The sequence below is a fragment of the Sapajus apella genome, unplaced genomic scaffold (genome assembly GCF_009761245.1).
Source record: "Sapajus apella isolate SASKATOON/1434 unplaced genomic scaffold, GSC_monkey_1.0 scaffold88, whole genome shotgun sequence".
NCBI lineage: Eukaryota > Metazoa > Chordata > Mammalia > Primates > Cebidae > Sapajus > Sapajus apella.
The window spans coordinates 7,163,141-7,186,391 of NW_022437028.1; the positions used below are offsets into that span (position 1 = coordinate 7,163,141).

General features: G+C 50.3%; 1 protein-coding gene across 14 annotated transcripts in view; it reads right to left on the reverse strand.

The window, feature by feature from the left end:
* CUX1 (cut like homeobox 1) overlaps positions 1 to 23,251 on the reverse strand; it is a 470,808-nt gene that overhangs the window by 358,848 nt on the left and 88,709 nt on the right. For all 14 annotated transcript variants that reach the window (XM_032255085.1, XM_032255084.1, XM_032255083.1 and 11 more), the window contains exon 2: positions 13,079 to 13,189. In XM_032255085.1, coding sequence (XP_032110976.1) covers positions 13,079 to 13,189 — 111 coding nt within the window. The remainder of the gene's footprint in view (positions 1 to 13,078; positions 13,190 to 23,251) is intronic.

Here is a 23,251-nt window from a genome sequence, read left to right on the forward strand (position 1 = left end):
TTCAAAGTAACTGTGAGATTAGAGGCAACAATATCAGGGCTTTACATGGAAGAAATGTGTGGGACTCCACTGCTAACAACTGGCTCAAATTCATCGATGGTTATTTCAAATGTCTGCGTGCGTGCGTCCGGTGCTGTGTTGACAGGGGATACAAAGAGTCATTTTGTACTCTTAATATCAGAAAACGTCCTTTGGCTCCCCGAAGCACCTTCACCCATCCTTGATCACTCCCTGCCATCTTGTCCTGTTTGAGCTCTTACGGCCACTTGAAATTATCTTGTGCATCATTTGTTTACCTGGCTGCTGCCAGATCTCCATGAGATCTGGAACCTTCTCCCTTCATCCCTGCTGTATCTGACTGCCCCTAGCCCTTGAAAAGGGCTCAGCGCTACTCGCAAAAGAAAGGAAGGAAAGAAGTGGGGGGGAAGTATTTATTGAGCACCTGCTATATGCTCTGCGCATCTAAATTCATTTCACTCTCCTGGGTGAAATGGGAAAGCGTCAGCTTTTTCTGCTTATAGGAAAGGAGTCCAAGTCTTAGAACAGTTTGTGACCTTGCTCAGGATCACTGCCTGTTACCACTAACTAGTTATACGCTCCACTCCCAGCTCGAGACTGGACATTCAGCCTCCAGAACTGAGGTAGGCAGGCTGTGTTTTTGTAGATGAAGAAACTGGGGTTAAGGTTTTGTCCCAGTGCCACGGAGATCACAACACGATTAATGCTGTTGGAACAAATGAAGCCGGGGTTGGCTCACACTCAATGTCCCTGGGCCCAAGCGACCTCCTCTACCCTACAGGCCACCGCTGGTGTCCTCCAGACCATGCGGCAAGGTCTTACTGGGATGTGGAGGGCCCGAATTAGGTTCAAATTGCATTCAATACTGGGTCTCACTCAAGGTATCTCTTCTTCCTGAGGGACCCAAAAGAAAGGAGTTGGGTTGAGACACTGGCTTAGAGAGTTTAATTGGTAACAGTTAAAAGTTCACTTTTAATTTTTAAGCTTTTTCTAGTTAAAGGCTTGTTATAACTTAACAGTGGGTGATTCGACAATGATTAAACATTCAGGGTGATTATTGGGGTTTTCTCGTTTTGCCAAATCCTGGAGTGGCCTTTTTTTTTTTGAGATGGAGTCTTGCCCTGTCACCAGGCTGGAGTGCAATGGCGTGATCTCAGCTCACTACAACTTCCACCTCCTGGGTTCAAGTGATTGTCCTGCCTCCACTTCCTGAGTAGCTGGGATTACAGGTCCCACCACCACGCCCGGCTGATTTTTGGTTAAGTAGAGATGGGGTTTCACCATGTTGGCCAGGCTGGTCTCAAATTCCTGACGTGGTGATCCACCCGCCTCAGCCTCCCAAAGTGCTGGGATTACAGGCATGAGCCACCATGCCCGGCCTGAGTAGCGTTTTTAAAACCAGACTGCCCCTGCAAAAATGAAAATTTGCAAGATACTTTTATGTGGGGAGTTTCTTCAGAGAATGAGAGGACAAACGAATAAGAAACCACTTCGGGGTTTCTCACACCTCCATATAGAGAGGAATTCTTTTAAAGCTTAATTTGGTCTTTTTTTTTTTTTTTTCCCCAGGTTGCAGTGCAGTGGTGCAGTCATGGCTCACTGCAGCCTCAACATCCTGCGGGACTCAAGCGACCCTCCCACATCAGCCTTCTGAGTAGCTAGGACCACAGGTAAGCACCACCACTCCCAGCTAATTTTTGTATGTTTTGTAGAGGCAAGGTCCCCGCTATATGGCCCAGGCTGGTCTCGAACTCCTGAGCAAAAGCAATTCATCTGCCTCAGCTTCCCAAAGTGCTGGGATTACAGGCATGAGCCACCACACCTGGCGGGAATTTTTTTTTTTTTAAAATAACAGATTTATTGATATACATTTTTTTTTTTTTTTGAGATGGAGTCTTGCTCTGTTGCCCAGGCTGGAGTGCAGTGGCACGATCTTGGCTCACTGCAACCTCTATGTCCCAGGTTCAAGCGATTCTGCTGCCTCAGCCTCCCGAGTAGCTGGGATTACAGGGTCCTGCCACCATGCCCAGCTAATTTTTTTGTATTTTTAGTAAAGGCGGGTTTCACCATGTTAGCCAAGATGGTCTTGATCTCCTGACCTCATGATCCACCCACTTCGGCCTCCTGAAGTGCTGAGATTACAGGTATGAGCCACCACACCCAGCCAACATATAATTTACATACCATGCAACTCACCGTTTTAAAGTACACAGTTCAGTGGCATTTGGCGTATTCAAAGTTGTGCAGCTGTCACCACTGTCTTATTCCAGAACATTTTTATATTACAAAAAGAAAGCCCATACCAGCTATCAGTCATTTCTCATTCCTCTCTCCCTCCACCCCTGGGAGTTTCTATTTCTATAGAAATCTGCCTTTTAGCTGGGTGCAGTGGCTCACGCCTGTAATCCCAGCACCTTGGGAGGCCAAGGTGGGTGGCTCACCTGAGGTCAGGAATTTGAGATCAGCCTGGCCAACATGGCAAAACCCCATCTCTACTAAAAATGCAAAAATTATCCAGGTGTGGTGGCGGGTACCTGTAATCTCAGCTACTCAGGAGGGTGAGGCAGGAGAATTGCTTGAAGCAATTGCAGTGAGCCAAGATTGTACCATTGCACTCCAGCCGGGGTAACACAGTGAGACGTCATCTCAGAAAAAAAAGAAAAAGAAAAAAATCTATTTTCTGTTAATATCTCTAATCTATCTACTTTCTATCTCTGTAGATTTGCACATTCTGGACATTTTACATAAATGGACTCATGTGACACTAGTGTCTTGTTTCTTTCACTCGGCACAATGCTTCCAAGGTTCATCCATGATCTATCAAGTACCGTATTCCTTTTCATGGCTGAATAGTATTCCATTGTAAAGGTATAGCATTTTAATCAATTCACTACTTTTTGGCAATTTTCAGTGATGTCACTATAAACATTCATGTACAACTTTTTGTGGGTACGTGTTTTCTTTCTTTGGAATATATACCTAGGAGTGGAATCACTGGTCCACAGGGTAACACAAGGTTTAATCTTTTGAGGAACTGTCAAATAAAGGCAGTTCTTGAATTCTTTTTTAACTTTGCACAAAATAAATGTATCGACCTATTTGAAAAATGAGGGGCCGGGTGTGGTGGCTCACGCCTGTAATCTCAGCACTTTGGAAGACCAAGGTGTGCGAATCACTCAAGAGGATTTCCAGACCAGCATGGCCAACATGGTAAAATCCCATTTCTGCTAAAAATAAAAAAAAATTAGCCAGGTGTGGTGACAGACGCCTGGAGTCCCAACTACTCAGGAGGCTGAGACATGAGAATCGCTTGAACTCAGCAGGCGGAGGTTGAAGTGAGCTAAGATGGCGCCACTGCATTCCAGCCTGGGCGACAGAGAGAGACTCCATCTCAAAAAAAAAAAAGGAAAAAGATAAATAAATCTTACAGAGTGATGAAATGAACATTAAAAAAATTCTTTTGTTTTGGAAAGAAAAGATTCCTACATGAACACTATAAATGTAATGGGACTTTCTATGTGACAGTCACTAATTGCCGAGGGTATTCAAGGTACAGGGCTGAATAAAAACGGGATGGAGACACAGCTCCTGCCTTGCCGATCTTTATGCTTTAGAAACAGGACAAACTAACTGTGCTTGAGCTATGGATTCAGAGATGTGTCGCAGCGAGATTCCCAAGTCCCCAGAATGCGCCACTTGCTGTGTGCAGGGGGGCGGGGGGGTGTACTAGGTCCCGAGCATGTGACCAGCCTGCGCCCCAGATTCTTCCCAACTTGGAGACTTCCTCCCCTATCACTTTCCTTCCTGCAGGGCCCATGACTGTCGGGATGCATCTGGTGTGCCCTTCTCCATAAAGCCCTGTTTCGGCTGGGCGCGGTGGCTCATGGAATCCCAGCACTTTCGGAGGCCAAGGCAGGTATAACATTTGAGGCCAGGATTTTGAGACCAGCCTGGCCAACATGATGAAACCTCATCTCTTCGAAAAACCCAAAAAGTTATCTGGGTGGGGTGGCGCATGCCTGTCATCCCAGCTACTCGGGAGGCTGAGACAGAATTGCTTGAGCCTGGGAGGTGGAGGTTTCAGTGAGCCGAGATTGAGCCACTGCACTCCAGCCCAGGTAATGGAGTAGAATTCCATCTCAAAAAAAAAAAAAAAAAAAAAAAAAAAAGCCCCATTTTGTCACATCAGTGCTGTGGGTCTTCAATGAAGCCAAGTCAATGTGTTCAACGCGATGCAAGGAAAATGGCGCTGGGGTTTTCGCTCTTCTGGGTGCAGTGGTTTTCCATTCTAACGAGGAGTAAAACAAAATTTGTTGATAACATTGAAGAGTCTAGACTCCAGTGGGTAAGGCTAACATGGGAAGGAGCAGCTGATCACGCCTGGATTCTGCTGCGTGTTTTAAAAGCACCAAGGGCTGGGTGCCGTGGTTCCACCTGTAAGGAGCTTGAGACCAGCCTGGGCAACAAAGTAGACCTCCATCTCTACAAAAAAAAAAAAAAAAAAATTAAACAGGCATGGTGGTACATGCCTGTAGTCCCAGCTAATCAGGAGGCTGAGGCGGGAGGATTGTTTGAGGCTGGGGGATTGAGGCTGCAGTGAGCTGAGATCCTGCCACTGCTTTCCAGCCTGGGCCACAGAGCAAGACCCTGTCTTTAAAGAGAAAAAGAAAAAACGTCATAAGGGATGATATGTGACTTTGCTAAATCCTCACGACAACTCCAGCATGGCATCACAATGATCGCCCACGCTTCATCACCTGACTCGCCCAGGGCCCTGCAGGGCATGCAGAGCCTGGCCCCCTGGCGACTACCTCGGGGCAGCCTGTGCACCACGTGTCCACTGGAGTCGCAACTTTATTTTTAAGTGACTCTCTTTTTCCAGGCTGAGTCACGCTGGTGGTGTCTATATAAAGGCTGTCAAGGCAGTGACTAAATGCGTTTGGGCCCAGGCCACAACTATATATTACTACCCCTCCACTCCCTCTCCCATCCTGCTAGCTCCTTCTCTCCCCGAGAGGGAAAAACGAATCATCAAAGTTCGCAGTGTCTTCCCATCCTCTGTCTTCCTCACCTTGGCAGAGATGGCATGAGGCACGTGGCTTCCTGGCTTACTCCGTGCACGGTGCATCCCGATGAATAAAAAGGAGGGACCCCCTTCCCTCGGTGTGCCGTGCCTGCCAGGGCTGGGAAGGAATCCACAGATCTAGCCCATTTTGACGATGGCGCTTGGAAAGATTCCTATCTCAAGACAACTCCCAACTCTGAATTTTTACAACTGCTACCGGGCAACTAAGAAATCGAAGAAATGTGCCAGGCCAGTGTAGAAGGGGCAGAGGAAGACGTTAGTACCCAGGACAGGAAAAGCGAGTGGATCAGAAGTTCTGTGCACAGCAGAGAGGGTGCTCCCTGCCACAAGCTAGGCGTGCTGAGCCAGGCATCCTGGACGGTCAGGGCTGCCCCGCAGCCAACAAGAGTCAGGATGGAGACATGAGCACGACATCACGTGCATCTGAGCAGGACAGAAGTAGAAAGCACAGACACAGATGGGTAGCACCGAGGACCAGGCATCGCTGGGATTAACGTTCCAGAGATCAAGAAATGTGGATGCAAAAATACATCAGGGCAAAAATGACCAGGAGAGCCGAGCCATAGCAACAGGGTCTGTTTTAGAGGAGACAAAAATGAACCAGGCAAAGTCCTACAAACAGACACCCAAGAAGCGTTCTGGGGTAGGACTAGGGCGACTGACGTCACAAGGATGAGGCTCGGCGATGGTTTCAAGATAAAATCACAGCATCTCAGGAATGTGGTTCTCCTCCTCTCTTTCCTCCCATCAGGGAAGGTTCCTCCCATACTGAAAAGAAGCAGAACAAAACCCCAAACCATCCCTGTGCTCTTTCTGGAAACAAGCCTAACACAGACGACCATTTATTGGAGAGTTGAGCATCACATGCAAATAGCAGAGCCCTGAAGCAAGGCCCACGTCACAGGAGCGCTGCGGGTTTCTCCAGGGAGGGTACCATGCTGGGTTACCTGGACTCCGACCTGCCCAGCCATTCTCTGTCCACTAAGTCCCTACAGCTGACCCTCTGCAGACCTCCTGTGACCTCGCCTCCAGGGCCTTTTCCTATGTTTGCTCTGGAGGTTTGGCTTGTCACGGAGGCCAGACTGCCTGGGTTCACATCCTGGCTTGGCCAAGAAGCAGCCGCGGGATCCCCAAGACAAACTTTGGAAAAACAATTCCTAGGCTGAGAAACAAAACCCTAGAGCGATCCTCCTTGCAATCCCTGATGGGAAATAACTTGGTTTCCAGGAGCGTCCAAGCTCGCCCATCCACAGGCACTGGGGACCAGGGAAGCACTCTGGAATCACACATGAGGGAAATCGGAGTCCGGCCAGAATCAAAGCCACGGAAAAAGCAAACGGCGAATGGAAAGGCTAAGAGATACTTCCTGGGGTTTGCAAGACATGGGCTTTCAGCCTCTGCTGCACACATGGTTCTAACACCACCAGGCTTCCAGGAAGCTGCTGCCACTCCCTCCTGACACACTGTGGCCGGCCCAGTTCAGAGGTGCCCGCCCCTGCCACCAGCCCTTGGAGCCCCTTGTCACACCCGTGGCCTTGCTCCTCCATCCATCTCCTGCTCTCCAGCGCGCAGCCCAGGGCCAGGCACAGCCTGTTCCTGCCCAGCGGTCAGGCCTTGGTACTCCTCATCACCCACGCCGAAGCTCTAGAGTTCCGTCTCCTCCCTCCTCTATCCTCTTCCACCCCAGGGCATAAGGAAGAGGAGGAGGGTGGAGGTGACCACGTGGTTCTCCTGGAATGGTGAGCTGAAAGTGGGACTATGGACCCAGAGAGCAGTGTTCTCAATGAGGGCTGCATGGATGAGTCGGGGAGCTCCCCAGAAACTGCAAACACGTGCGTTTCTCAGGGGCGTAGGTCCTTAACTCTCATAGATATTTTAAAGGTTAAGAACCAAAGCTCAAAAAGCAGAACTGTTTATCTACGGAAAGGGTTACTGAGCCATATGTGGCTTATCCAGAGAACGTTATCACCACTGATAGAAGAGTGTTTCTGTGGGGAAAATCTACAGTCGGGAGATTCCAGACATTCTATTCCAGCACTTAACACGCTCTACCATCGGGTTCTATTTGCTTGCTAAGAAAGATAAGAAACTTTTTTAAGAATGGAGATAGGGTTTTATTCCCAGGACCAAACTGTCTGGCAAATGGAAGGTGCTGTATAAATATTTATAGGATGATTAATTGTTATTACAAACCAACTTTCTTTTCTTTTCTTTTCTTTTGTTTTTTTTTTTTTTTTTGAGACAGGATCTCACTTTGTTGCCCAGGCTGGAGTACGATCATAACTCACTGCAGCCTCAACCTCCTGGGCTCAAGCCATTCTCCCACTTCAGCCTCCCAAGTAGCTGGGACTACAAGCATACACCACCATCCTGGCTAATCCTTTGATTTTTTTGTAGAGATGGAATCTCACTATGTTGCCCAGGATGGCCTCAAACTCCTGGTCTAAAGCGATCCTCCTGCCTCGGCCTCCAAAAGCACTGAACTTACAGGCATGAGCCACCATGCCTGGCCACAAATCGACTTTTGAAAAGCTGAAACTACCTATATTTGTTGTTGTTTTTTTTTTCAAGTTGCCTGAGGTAAAGTCGGGCATGGTAGTTCAAGCCTGTAATTCCAGCACTTTGGGAAGCTGAGGTGGTGGATTACCTGAGGTCAGGAGTTCAAGACCAGCCTGCCAACATGGTAAAACCCCATCTCTACTAAAAATACAAAGACTTAGCCAGGCATGGTGGCAGGTACCTGTAATTTCAGCTACTCAGAAGGCTGAGGCAAGAGAATCACTTGAACCCAGGAGGCGGAGGTTGCAATGAGACGAGATTGCGTCACCGCACTCCGACCTGTGTAACAAGAGCGAAACTCTGTCTCAAAAATACATACACACATAAAACAAAAGAATTCCCCGAGCTAGCTCCGAGGAACAGAAATCCACAGTATCTCGTGAGTTACAAGGTGAGTATTCCCAGGTTAATACAGATAATGAACATGAGCTAAACTCTACGGACAGGCCTGTGGGTAACCCCTTCACATATAGGCACACGGGTTAAGCACACACACATGTGCACACAGCAACCCTGGGAGTGGGGCCCTATTGCTCCATTATTTACAGATGATGGAACAGGGCTTTTTGGAGGTATCTGCCCCAAGCCACACAGCTAGTAAGCCACCTGAAGTAAGAAATACGAAAAGCAGAGCTGGGCGCAGTGGCTCACACCTGTAATCCCAGCGCTTTGAAAAGCCAAGGTGGGAGATTTAGCTTGAGCCCAGGAGTCTGAGACCAGACTAGACAACAAAGTGAGAGCCCATCTCTACAAAACATAAGATTAGCAGGGTGTGGTGGCACGCACCTGTAGTCCCAGCTACTCTGGAGGCTGGAAGGAGAGGCTTGCCGGAGCTCAGGACATGGAGGCCACAGTAAGCTCTGATTGTGCTACCGTATTCCCAAAAAAAGAAACATAGAAAGCAATATACCCTAGAAACACTCCACTGCCTATAGCGTTCCATGATCGATTCTTAATTCAATAGGGAACGGATGTTCAGTTAGAACACTCAAAAACATTTTTCTTTCAAAAGGACTCTTTTTATTAGATTCAAAAAAAAAATTCACACAATTTTATCTGCAGAATAATTGCAACCTTCTTCAAACTAACTACAATTTCTGGATTAAAAAGACACAATATCAAATCATGACAAATATATTAATCTAATGATATAAAACCGAAACTTTAAAAAATTCACTCTAAACAGAAAACCTTCAGCCAGGCACAGTGGCTCGTGCCTATAATCCTAGCATTTTGGGAGGCCAAAGTGAGAGGACCCTGCTTGAGGCCCGCCTGCGCAACAGCAAAAGGCTCTGTTTCTACAAATGTAGAAACTACGGCCAGGTGTGGTGGCTCACGCCTGTAATCCCAGCACTTTGGGAGACTGAGGAGGACAAATCACAAGGTCAGGAGTTCGAGACCGGCCTGGGCAACATGGTGAAACCCCGTCTCTACTAAAAATACAAAAAATTAGCTGGGTGTAGTGTAATCCCAGCTACTGAAGGCTGAGGCAGGAGAATCGTTTGAACCTGGGAGGCGGAGGTTGCAGTAAGCCAAGATCGCGTCACTGCACTCTGGCCTGGGCGACAGAACAAGACTCTGTCTTGAAGAAAAGTTTTTAAAAAAACATAAAAAATAAAACTAGCCAGGCATTGCGGTGACATGTGCCTGTAGTCCCAGCTACTTGGGACGCTGAGGTGGAAGGAACACTTGAGCCCAGGAGTTCGAGGCTGTAGTGAGCAGTGATTGTGCCATCGCGCTCCAGCCCAGGTGACAGAGCAGGATCCTGCCCCCAGAAAAACCCTTCAAGGCTCCAGCCATCTTGATGCTCACCTCCTGATGTCCTTATGGCTTCTCCCACCTGTCAGCCACCACATAGCACCCCTCCCCGGCCACCTCCCCATCAGAGCCCGCCTTTTCCCTCCTGGACTAGAGCTTTTTCCAGTCATATTGGGGAAGGGCCAGTCTAGAAGGTGAAATCTCCGACTAGAAACGAAACCTTACTCCCCACCAAACCCGCCTAATCCTACATGTGGAACATGTTAGACATTCATCAGACACCGGGGAACCTTTCCTCCTTTCCCAGAACAAAGGGGGACGTGGGCATTTCCACCCACACTGTGCCCTGGAAGGCATGAGGCCATGAGGATCGCGGCCGCATCCGTAGGGAAGAGGACACCGGCCTCCTGGTAAGCCAGGCTGTCCTACCCTATGGGAGAAAGTTCTAAGCAAGCCTCGTCTCTATACGCGCAACATTTCGACGTCATCTCCATGGCAGGTGTCAATCTGTTACTTGGTTAGTTATCAATCCGGCAGTTCGGCCAGAGGAAGCAACCAGTGTCGGGGCCATGGTGGCTCCTCAAGCAAACGGTGGCCCAGTGTTCCTTCGGGGCACGGGCCAGGCGCTCAGCCGAGGCTCCACACACATGCTGTCACAGCTTTCCACACACATACATGTGCTGTCACAGCCCCCCACACACCTGCCCCTTGTTGGGAACCCCCCCTCCTACACCCCCAGCACACTCCAGCCACAGCCCCCAGCTCCCACCGTCACTCTGGCTTTATGTGGCTTCAAAATTTCCAGCAGGAAGGCTGGGTGTGGTGGCTCACGCCTGTAATCCTAGCACTTTGGGAGGCCAAGGCAGGCAGATCACCTGAGGTCAGGAGTTCGAGATCACCCTGGCAAACACGGCAAAGCTCTATCTCTACTAAAAATATAAAAATTAGCCGGGCGTGGTGGCATGCGCCTGTAATCCCAGCTACTTGGGAGGCTGAGGCAGGAGAATGGCTTGAACCCGGGAGGCGGAGGTCGCAGTGAGCTGAGATCACACCCCTGCACTCCAGGTTGGACAACAGAGCGAGGAGTCTGAGACCAGACTCTTATGTTTTGTAGGGATGGGGTCTCACTCTGTTGTCTAGTCTGGAATCAGGCTCTTGCCTCAAAAAAAAAAAAAAAAAAAATTCCAGCAGGAGGCTCTGGCTGCTGGCACAAGTGAAGCGGGTCTTGCCTTGGACTTCCCATGCAGGTTGGCCCTCAGATGGGAAAGTGCACAGGCCGGCAGGGCAGGAGCCTACACCCAGCTCCCGCCTCCTCGCCTCACTAGGACCGCATGCCGCAGTGAGAGCCTCCTTACTCCAGCGAAAGACGAGGAAATGGGCACCACCCTATGTCCGCTGGCAGTGGCAGGCTCGGGGCCAAGCAGGCAGTGACCTTCCATCCTCTGCCTCCCCTTCTCGGTGAGTTCGACCCCTTCTCCAGGAAGACAGAGTCTAAAAACGTTTCCCGAGAAGAAATGCCCCAAGTGGCAGGTAACAACCAGGCTGCCGCCTCCCCAAGCCTCTTCTACTTAGTGGGACCAGAAGGAGATAAAAACGCCAAGTTTAAGGCCGGGTACCTTTGAGTAATCGATGTGCAATTCGACCCAAAGCCAAGATACAGGGACCGGGCTCAGTGCAGCACAACCGGCATTTATCAGCCGAGTATAAGGGACGGATGGGGAGGCCGGAGGGGGACACACTCCTCCTCTGCTGTCACCAGGAGTTGGGGACTTTTGAGGAACACCCTGGAATCCAGGCCTCTTAGGAATCTCATTCTCTGGCTGATTACACTCATATATTTGTTTTCCGTGGCCTCAGAGGGTTGGCCTTGAACCTCTAAGATTTTTTTTTTTATTCATAAAATGTTTCCTTTTTAATTTTTACTTCTTATAACGAGATGAGTCTTGTTATGTTGCCCAGGCTAGTCTCGAACTCTTGACCCCAAGTGATCATCCGTCTCGACCTTCCAAAGTGCTGAAATTACAGGCGTGAGCCCAGCCAAACCTCTAAGATTCTCTGTGGAAACCTCCAGACATGTGGTCACCGCGGAAAGGGGAGTGACAGTACAGGATGGCAGACAACCACTAGCTACAGGAATGGCCCTAAGAGGAGCCTGCGAGATGGATGTGGCGGGGATTGGCCTGGGGAAACTGAGCCAAGGACAAGCGCTCAGGAAAGCCCACAACTAGAGCTTCCAGGAAAGTCTGCTCTGAAGCTTCTGGGGACAACAGAAGAAGGACATTTTGTCACCAGCTCTCTTTTTCCTCCTGTTTTTACTCATGGCAAGGCTGACATGGAGAATAGGCCCCTCAATCCTGAACATGGGCAGAGAAGGCAGCAACCCCCAAGCACCAGTGACTCCAACCTGCATTTTTGGTCTCCTGAAACACAAAACACCCACATTTAGGGGCAGGCCGAGGCGAGCAGCAAGTGTGAGATTTGAACCCTCAGCTGGCTCTGTGGCCAAGGCCTGCCTTCTTTCCACTCTGCTACCAAGCTTTCTTCCAAAATATTTATTCTGAAGACAGAAAGTTATTAATCTGTTTTCCATAATGATTCACGCCAGCACTCCCTTGACTAGCAGGCCTCCTGTGAAACATTTTAAATGAGTCTGCTTTTTAAAATGTAATTCACATGTAATTTCCCAGCCATACTGTATAAGAGAGGGGCATCCCTCCCAGAAAGGACCTTTGCCTCCAGGCCTGTTCCTATGTCCTATATGGAGGAGCCAAGAGCTGCAGAGAAGATTCTCCAAGCCTGGAAGCTGGGCCGAAGCTGTGAGCTGATGTGACCCCTTCCCATACAAGGGAAAGATGCAGGAAAGGCTGGGGTCTGAGGCCATGCCATGGGGACCAATCTGGCAGATGTCACCCCGAAAGCCATTCCCACAACTGCTCGTGTACCTGCGACACTCTTGGGTCTTTTTTTTTCTTACTAAGCCCTTAATAGGGGTCGCAGGGAAGGAACAAGAGGCCCAGTAAACAAGCAGAAAGATACCACCCCGGCAAGTCAACACTGTCCCCGCGATGCACACTCATGAGAGAAAATATAGGACATGTAAAAAGCACATTTCTACTGCCCTTTACGGAGTATTTCAAGAAACAGAGAGGCATTTAAAAGTCCTAGCGGCGAAATGTCTGCTTTACAAGAAATGTTAGGCGCATTGCTATGCCCAGATGCACGCAGCCTTCAGACACTCCGCCTGCCCCGGCACAGGGGAAGCAGGCCCCGACGACCTTCCACCCCACAGGATCCCTTATGGACTTTGGTGGCGTGCTAACCAACACAGGACAGGGGCTGGGACGGATTCAAGGGGCTGAGACACCCACACACCTGCCCACGTGTTCTTACAGACCCAGCCTGTCCAGTATCTGCACCTTGAATTAGCTCTTGCTTTCCACATTTCCAGACAACCCATCAACTGCCACGTCCCTACGGCCTGCAGGGTGGCATGCACGTTCTGCTGGAAATGGGGCTGAAGACGTCAGAGGAAAGAAACGGGTTGCCCACCAGCTGCGCGTTCGTCTGATGAAAATGAAACGCTCACGGCGCATCACCTGAATATGCACCAGCATCCTAAGACCCCTTCCGAGCGATCGCGATGGTCACCCGCCTCACCTCTGGAGTGTTCTTCTTGAACTCTCGGCTCTGTTCGATAAGCCGCTTTCTGGACTGCTCGCTTTCATCCTGCCGGTTCGCCAATACCGTTGCGGTGGCATCGAGTTCCCTCTGTCGGGGAAACAGAAAAGGAAAAGCGAGATTGGCATCGCGCTGTGCACCAGAGGAGGGTCCTATTTGCATTTGACCAGAACACTGCAGGAGAGACCCCGGTGGCTCTAGGTATTGTGGACTCATCGGCAGAGGAGGTGCTGGAGGGCGGCGGGCAAGCGGCAAAATGAACATAACCCACCCGTCCCACGTCCATCCCACGTGCCGTGGTTGAGAAAACCAAGCTCGTTCAACGTCATGCGTCGTGCATCAATGTGCACGCCATAAATGACTCTGTTCCTGAAATAGAACACACAGAAACACCTTTCTTGCTCCAGCGAAACTACCAGGCCAATGGCCAAAGGACCTGCTGCCCTCAAGCTGCTCCACACCTATTCTTCCCAAGGGTCCCTTCCAGCCACTCTCCTGAGCTCCTGGCCTTCTGCTAAGCCAGCCCCTCCTCGGGGGATTCCGTGTGGCTGTCCTTCAACACTGTGGGCCTGGGATCTCTGGAAGTAATACTTGGTTTGTGTTCATTCAACAGATATTTACGGTGAGCTCACTCTAGGCCAAGCATCATGTTCAAGGCCATTAACCTATGATTAGTTTTCAAGGGGGAACTTTAAAAGGTAAATTCCAAGAATAATTATTTCCAGTATCGGGTACACTTTTCGGAAATGAGGCGCCGGGTGTTGGTGGTTATTCTCGAATCGCATTGCTTGCGTGGGAACGCTGAGGACCACCAGGAGTGGGTCCCCCATGAGGGACCTGCCGGGGGGCTGAGGGCTCTGGGCTCTGCTCCCCGCAACAAACTGATCATCGACGCGCGAGCGAACCTGTGCCCTGGCCTCACAAATTCTGGGAAGAGCTGCCAAGAGGATCTGTTTCAAACAAGCCTGCAGCAGATGGCCCCAGAAGGGTGTTCCAGGCTGACAGCAGGAGCCCAAGGACACATTGCTGTCGCCACCAAAAGGCCTGTTTTCCTGCCGAGTCACTTCGGCGACTGAAGACACACAGCAGCCCATTCTGCTGGGATCCAAGGTGGCTGCTCCAGCTGGCTTTTCAACGGTGGGGACCGTCACCCTGTGTCCAAGCAGAGCAAGGACCTGACACTTCAGAGGCTGAACGGCCAGAAAAATCAAAGCTCAAGATTTATCTCCAGGCCTCCAAGAAGCATACGACAGCCTCTCCTTCTCCACCCCGGCCACTCATCTCAGGAGTCTCACCGGCTTTCCTCCTTGGCGGAAGTAAACCAGCAAACCTATAAGCTCCTGCTGGGAAATGCTTCCTTGGTACCACTACGGGGTGGGCCATGCTGGATGGGATGATAGCGTCTATTGCTGACAACGTAGAAATCACAGACAGGCTGAGGGCAGTGGCTCACGTCTGTAATCCCAACACTTTGGGAGGCTGAGAAGGGTGGATCACCTGAGGTCAGGAGTTGGAGACCAGCCTGGCCAACATGGCGAAGCCCCGTCTGTACTGAAAACACAAAAATGAGCCAAGCATGGTGGCACATGCCTGTAATCCCAACTATTTGGGAGGCTGAGGCAGGAGAATCGCTTGAACCTGGGAGGTGGAGGTTGCAGTGAGCCAAGATGGTGCCACTGCACTCCAGCCTGGCAACAGGGCGAGATGTTTCAAAAAAAGAAAGAAGAGAATGAGAAAGAAGAGAAGAGAAGAGAAGAAGTCGTAGACACTTTAAAAAGGGGGGGAGGAAAGAAAACACACACACATACACACACCAATAAAACAACAAATCAGGCAATGAGGGGAAGATACCAGCACGCCACACTCTTCTCCCCTTAGTATTTCTGGCATTCAGGCACATCTTGGGCAAACAAGTCCTAAGGAATAACGTGGGCTAGAATTCAAGAACAGATGTCAAAGCTATTGCAGAAAAAAGGGAAACAGTGAACATTTTGATAGACCACATTTGAAACACATCCCAGTTAAGGGAAGGCAGGGAAAAAAAAAAAAAAGAGCAACCAAAACCAATGTGGTGGAACGGGGGATACAGATAAGAGAGGAGCAGTCACAGCGAAGCAGAAGGCTCTTCAAAAATATAAACAATCTGGAGGGAGGAGGGCTTCGACATCTATATTTAAGCAGCAGCAGCCGAAGTTATAAAAGGAGCCTTCGAAAGAAGGCGGGGAAGAAAGCCAATATTGAAATATGACAAAAAAGAAAAAAAAAGAGTTGATGTTTCATTCCAATCGCACACAGACACAGAAAACTTAAGAGAAAAACAAAAAGAACATGGATCGCTTTCAGCCGGAGGGGGGTCCCTACTTCCCGCACTGCATGGAAGCCTGGTGGGACGGGGCGCTGGGGGCGGTTACCCAATCAGTGGGCGTCTACTGATGTCTTGGAGCCAACAGGCACTGGAGGTGCGAAGGGGACTATGGGGTCCCAGCCCCAATCCCCAGCTTCTCATGTAGTGGGTCAAGTGTGGGGAATGTTGTGGAGGACGCCAGATGAGCAGGGGGTCTGTCGGCCCCTCTGTCCCCCTGGGTCCCCACCTGTCCCTCCCTGGGTTGATCTGTTAGGGAGCCTGCCTGCGGGAGGAGGGAGCTAAAACAGATGGCCCCGGTGCAAGGTGAACCCACCAAGATCCCAGGGCTGCAGAGCCAGTGTGCCTGCAGTAACTTGCTGATGGCAGTCGGGGACTCGACGGGGGTCTGCCGCACTCCCTTCCCCGAGCCTGCAGACATACGCAGGTTGGCATGGGAAACCCACGGGGGTCTCCAAATTTAACACCGAACCGCCACCCGCCACCACAGAAACAGATTGGCACAGCGAGGAGGAGACGCTGAGCCACAGATAAGGTTGATCAGATGTAAGCCTTGAAATCTTTGACCGGGTCCCTTGCAGAAAAAATTTTTAAAAACAACAACAACAACAACAATGACACACACACACACACACACACACACACACAAAACAGCACCACCAAATCCTTTCTGAGGGACGCTAAGGCGTTCTCGGGCTGTGGGAGGAGACAGCGATTAAACATAAGCCAAATACTGTTTTATTATCTACCAAGCCTGCCTATCCTCAAAGTGTCAACTACAGTGACACATTCACAAGGGAATGAAATGCATGTTGGGGAGGTGGAGGTAGGGGTCCCAAATGCAGCGACCTTGGCCCATGAGTCACGGGTCACATGTGAGAAGGCGTAGAGAGAGTCGTCACATCTGAAAGGCATTAAAAAGTCATGAAGAGCAAAAAACCTGCACCCAACCTCCTCCACGCCCAGCGATACCCTGTCAGCATAACCCCTCACGGATTTTTCGGTGTATTGTATGGGACACGATGATCATCAGATACATCCAAGCCAAAAAGCAAACCGCAACACATTGTTGAAAAGAATATCCATCCATATGCTCGATAGGCTGTGATTATCTCGAGAGATACAGAAGAAACTTGTGACCGTGCTTGGCTCTCTGGAGGGGTGGGTCGGGTGAGCGACTTAATCCACAGTGTGTATCTTTGGACTGTCTTGCCATAGGCATGCATCATCTAGCTGGGAAAACTGCAGCATCTATTAATTTTTATAATCCTGCTAAATGGGAACGAGTGCATACACAAATGGTGACGGGAATAATACTTTACATAACGCATAGCATGGGACACGTGAGCCTCTGCGTTAGGGTCTGCCTGTCCACCTGCAGGGGCAGAGGCCTGGAATTGACGGCCTCGTGGGTCTGGTGATGCAAGAAGTGAGGCAAGTATGTCCTTTGTCAAAACAACAGCTGTTTCTTGCACAATATGCTGCCCACTGGCTGGTCTCAGGGTGCATGGAGGAGGGGAGGGGTGGTGGTGACGGTGGCCACTGCTGGTCACAGAAAACACCACCCAGCCAAGCCAGAACTCTCCCAAGGAAGGCAGAGGAGGGCATCTACGCAGAACTATCTAGAACTCCTCTCCAGCTAGAAACACCTGTGGGACCCCAGTCCCAGGTCCCAGGCCATGGGAAACTGGCACTTCCAACCAGGCTGAAAGAGACAGAAACTTTACTGCGAAAGTGTCTGGCAAGGAGGGGCACCTGAACGCAGAAAATGTGTATCTTTCCAAGAGATCATGGGATGACTGACGTCAGGAAGCAATGAGGACCCACATGGGTCAGGTTTCAGTCTCTCCCAGTCGGCCCCTTGGCAGCCGTGTGGCCCAGTCCACCTCACACCCCCAGCACTCACTGGACGGCAACTATCCCTCACTCAAGTCAATGCGCTGAGCTGACTGAGAGTTTCCCAAATGCAGACTCAACAAGTGGGTGTCACTAATGGGAGCTCCGCCCTTGCTCAGAGGAACTTCAGAGCCCAAGGCCAAGGCTCAGGTCATCAACTAGACGGCCAGGCCAAGGCTCAGGTCGGCCACTGGAGGGCCAGGCCAAGGCTCAGATCATCCACTGGGGGGCCAGGCCAAGGCTCAGGTCATCCACTGCAGGACCGAGGCCAAGGCCAAGGCTCAGGTCATCCACTGCAGGACCGAGGCCAAGGCCAAGGCTCAGGTCATCCACTGCAGGACCGAGGCCAAGACCAAGGCTCAGGTCATCCACTGCAGGACTGAGGCCAAGACCAAGGCTCAGGTCATCCACTGCAGGACCGAGGCCAAGACCAAGGCTCAGGTCGTCCACTGCAGGACCGAGGCCAAGGCCAAGGCTCAGGTCGTCCACTGCAGGACCGAGGCCAAGACCAAGGCTCAGGTCGTCCACTACAGGACCGAGGCCAAGACCAAGGCTCAGGTCGTCCACTGCAGGACCGAGGCCAAGATCAAGGCTCAGGTCATCCACTGCAGGACCGATCCAAGGCCAAGACCCAGGCCCAGGTGATGCACCACAGGGACAGGCCGGGCCTATCACCAAGTTGGCCTCGCTGCTGCTGTTTCAGCTCAGAAACCAAGGGCTCTGTGCACCCAGGCAGCCCTCATCCCATTACACCAGTGTACAGCCAGGGCACTGTGGATAGCTGGAATCCTGTTTTCCTCACCAATTACAATTTCTGGGATGCTTTTTCTCCATTTCTGACAGCTCCTCAAAGGGCAAAGCTCCTAACATTTGAAGTTTCTCTCTGCCCCCAACTCCAGTCTTTCAGCCAGGCATTTCAGATGTATTAAAAACAAAATTAAGATACTACCACATAAACAGCCGTCTGCTTAATAGGAATTGTAGGAAATTTTTTTCCCCAAATAGGTATTTTTAATAACACCAGAGATCCATGTGGATTTGCTCTTTTTTTTTTTTTTTTTTAACACAGTCTCGCTCTGTCGCCTAGGCTGGAGCGTACTGGCGCAATCCCGACTCACTTAAACCTCCAGGGTTTAAGCGCTTCTCATGCCTCAGCCTCGTGAGTAGTTGGGATTACAGGTGTGCGCCACCATGCCCATCAAAGTTTAATTTTTTTAGTAGAGACAGGGTTTCGCCATGTTGGCCAGGCTGGTCTTGAACTCTTGACCTCAAACAATTCGCCTGCCTCAGCCTCCCAAAGGGCAGAATTACAGGCATGAGCCAACCAAGCCTGGCCTGGATTTGCTCACCTTTAAAATGAATGTGGGCCAGGCGCAGTGGCTGATGCCTGCAATCTTAGCACTTTGGGAGGCCAAGGCAGGCGAATCGCTTGAGCCCTGGAGTTTGAGACCAGCCTGGCCAACATGGCGAAACCCCATCTCTACAAAAAATACAAAAATTAGCCAGGTGTGGTGGTACATGACTGTGCTTCCAGTGATGGGGGGGAGGGGAGGGCTAAGGCAGGAGGCTTATTTGTGAGTCCTTATCAGGCCACTGCACTCCAGCCTGGGGGACAGAGGGAGACCCTGTCTCAAAAAGTATAATCGTTGGTTATTTGTTTTAAAGTGGGGGGTATGTGAGGCATCTCTGCCATTTCCTGCTGAGCTTCCCTGCAACGGCTCTCTACAGGCACACAGGGCCAGGCTCCCACGGCAAGGGGGTCCCTCCAGGCCTGCAAAGGACGCCTCCTGCTCCCAGCACCCATGGGCTGGTGGGGAAAACACACTTTGACCCAAGCAACATAAGTATTCTCATTTTGTTATCTCGAACTTTAATCCAAAGAGTGAGTTCATCTGATGTCTCTTGGGGAATTACCTGTCAAACTAATCAAACAGCACATTCTATGCAGAAATCTAAAATGGTTTTGTTAGTGAAAAAATAGATCACTTGTACGAAAACAGAAAGGTCAGCCATAGTTCTTGCATAGGGAAGTCCTAAGAGCATTTTATTTTTTGTTTCATTTCCAACAACAGAATCATTTAGATGAATGGAGGGTTCTCTGGCTAGAAAGAGGTGGTGGACCTACTTCTGCCCGCCAACCTCTTTCTACCACTTCTCCCAGCCCCCTACTGAAAACATCTCAAGGCTCTTCAAACAGTGGTGTCAGAAAACCTGAACTGGACTCCTGGCTGAAGCAATCCTCCCGCCTCAGCCTCCCAAACCTGAACTGGACTCCTGGCCTCAAGCGATCCTCCCGCTTCAGCCTCCCAAAGTGCTGGGCTTATAGGCACGAGGTAAAGCACTGAGCCTGGATTTGCTCATCTTTAAAGTGTATGTGGGCTGGGTGTGGTGACCCACAACTGGACTCCAGGCCCCATCCCCACCGTAACCTGTGTGGCTGTGGTCAAACAACTTCCCCTCTCTAGACATAATTAAGATGATGCATTTCAAGTCTGTGGTACATGACAGTTCATCTTCTGTACTGTCAGAGCCACGTGCTTGACCTCAGACCCGAATTCATTCTGCCACCAGCATCCCCCACCAGGCCAGGGACTCCAGGGACATGCAGGTGAACCACAAGTCAACCCTGACTGCCAGGTGCAACAAGACGGACAGGGCTGGACTGTGGGGCAAAAACAGAGGGGGTCAGGTAGAAAAGGGGGAAAATGAGGCCAGGTGTGTGGCTCACACCTGTAATCCCAGCACTTTGGGAGGCTGAGGCGGGCAGATCATCTGAGGTCGGCATTTCAAAACCAGCCTGGCCAATATAGTGAAACCCCATCTCTATTAATAAAAACACATAGGCCACGGGCGGAGCACTTTGGGAGGCCAAGATGGGCAGATCACCAGAGATCAGGAGTTCCAGACCAGCCTGGCCAACATGGCGAAACCCCAACTCTAATAAAAAAACAAAAATTAGCAAGGTGTAGTGCCTGTAATCCCAGCTACTTGGGAGGCTGAGGCAGGAGATCCCTTGAACCCAGGAGGCAGAGGCTGCAGTGAGCTGAGATCGAGTGTTTGCATTCCACATTCCAGCCTGGGAGACAGAGAAAGACCCTGTTTCAAATTAAAAAAAAAAAAAAAAAAGAGAGAGAGAGAAGAAGAAAAAAAAAATTTAAAAACACAAAAATTAGCTAGGTATGGTGGCGCGTGTCTGTAGTCCCAGCTACTAGGGAGGCTGAGGCAGGAGAATCGTTTGAACCTGGGAAGTGGAGTTTGCAGTGGGCCAAGATCATGCCACCAGCCCAGGTAACAGAGCCAAACTCCATCTCAAAAAAAGGAAAAAATAAAAAAAAAAAAGGGAAAAAGCTTCCAGCAAGAAAGGTCTCCAGTTTTTTTGTGAAAGTCACCCCATCTTAGCTGGGGCCCGTGGGCAGATGGGCTGAGTCTCTGTGACCCTCTTCGTCATCCAAGTTCGCCAAAAAGATCAGGACTTCAGAGCAACCAGGAGACTTGTCACCATCACCCAGGCAGGGCAGGGAGGACAGGAAAGTGCCGTCTTGTGAGCCTGTGCTCGGTAATGGAAATGTAAAACCACCTCCCCAAAATATGTCCACCAGCAGCGATCAATCTAGTCACTTCAAATACACAGATATACAAAGATACATATACTCTGCTTCTACCTACACGAGCTTCTGCAGAAGGTTATGCAAACACAAGATACTGGTAACGTCCTTACCACGGGGAAGGAAATGAAGGCGCGGGGCACTCACTTGGGGGCGGGAAAATCTTCCACATCTACACTTGGCTACCTTTGGTATTTTAAGCATGTAAATGTAATGCCTACTCTTAAAAGTAAACGATGATTTTTTTTTTTTTTTAAGAGATGAGAGGGGGTCTCACTATGTTGCCTTGGCTGGTCTTGAACTCCTGGGCTCAGGTGATCCTCCCACCTCAGCCTCCTCAAAGTGCTGGGGTTACAGGCATAAGCCACAGAGTCCAGCTAAACACTGATCTTTTAAAATCTCACTCCCTCCTCCCCAGGAATGAGACCTAGGGTTTGAATGGCTGAAAAGGTCCTAGGATACCTCGTTTCCAGAAAAGTACACGGCGTTGCAGAAAGTTCATTTTGTATTCTTCGTGGGCTCCATGTAAAGGAGAACCTTGTAGATTCCTGAAGTTCAAGTTCATGTTTTTGCTGATTTCATAAGATTGTGGTTGGGTGGGTGGCTCCCACCTGTAATCTCAGCACTTTGGGAGGCTGAGGCAGTGGATCACCCGAGGTCAGGAGTTCAAAACCTGGCCAACATGGTGAAACCCCATCTCTACTAAAAATACAAAAATTAGCCGGGTGTGGTGGCGCATGCCTGTAATCCCAGCTACTCTGGAGGCTGAGACATGAGAATTGCTTGAACCCGGGGTGGGGTGGAGGTTGCAGTGAGCTGAGATCGCACCACTGCACTGCAGCCTGGGTAACAAGAGCGAAACTCTGTCTCAATAAGTAAACAAATAAATAACAAATCTCATTTCTTCCCCCCCAGTAATGAGACCTAGGGCTGACAAGGCACTAGAATACCTCATTCCCAGAAAAGTGCTACTGTTCAGTACTGCAGAAAATTCATTTTCTTCTCTTCATGGGCTCCATTTAAAGGAGAATCTTGCAGAATTCCCAAAGCGAATGTTCATGTTTTCGCTTATTTCATAAGTTTGAGAACCAGGTCTAACCTCATATTTCCCAAATGTTCTCAGACACTTCATCCTTCCCCATCGCTTTCCCACCGACAGGCTCTGACTCACTGCTATGTCATAAAAAATTCTGAATGATGGCCACAGAGTTCTGGTATGTGATATTGGACATTTGAGCCAGAGGGGGCATCTGGAACCAGAAAGCCAGGGTCTCCACAGAGACAGACTGATCTCCAAAGGGGGTCCTGGGGGTGGGGGGGGGGAGCAGATGAGTGGCAAAGACGGAACATTCAGAGGGAGAGACCCATGGAACCACCTCCACAAACACCACCCACCCACTCACCCTGAGCAGTGCGCTCCCACCCACCCTACCACAGGCCTGGGCTGGCAGTGAGGAAAAGGAGGCCAACAGCATGACTGAAAGCAGGAAAGCTGGAGATACAGGAGCTGCCAGGAGTCAGCCTGATGCAGAGAGGAAGGCATCCTTCCTGGTCCTCATGGGCATGCAGTGGGGGTCTGGAAAGATGACCAGGAGGCAGTCCTCCAGGACATGGGACATGCCCTGCCTTAGTCCGGCGTGAGCTTGGGATTCCCTGCTCAAACACCTTCCGTGGCTTCCTGGGGGCCACGGATAAGACCACCCAGGGACCCCCAGGACCCTGCCCTGGCACGCTGGCCTCCCCCTCGTGTCCCCAGAGAACAAGGTCCCCTCCTTTCCCCTCGGACCTTAGCGCAGGCTGTTCCTTCTGCCTGGAAACCATTTCTTTCTCTCTTACAACAAATGTTCAGATGCCACTTCCCGGACTCCCTCGCTGGTCCCACCTCACTGCATAAGAGATGGGGACCTGTGTGCCCAGCTCAACGAGTGGTTGCGTGGCAGCTCCCCTCATCTGGGCACAGGATTGGTGTCATCTCCCCATGGGCTATGAACTCCAGCAGGGCCTGCGTTTTGCTCACTGTGAAATTCCCAGAACTTTGCAGGGTGTTGAGGGCATCACAGGCAGGTAGCCAGCATTAGTAAATTAAAGAATAGCTGGGCACAGTGGCTCACACCTGTAATCCCAGCGCTTTGAGAGGCCAAGGTGGGAGGATCACTTGAGGCCAGAAGTTTGAGCCCAGCCTGGGCAACATAGCAAGACCCTGTCTCAAAGAAGAAAAGAAAGAAGAAAGAAGGAAAGAGGGAAAGAAAGAGAAAAGGAAAGAAAGAAAGAAAGAAAGAAAGAAAAGAA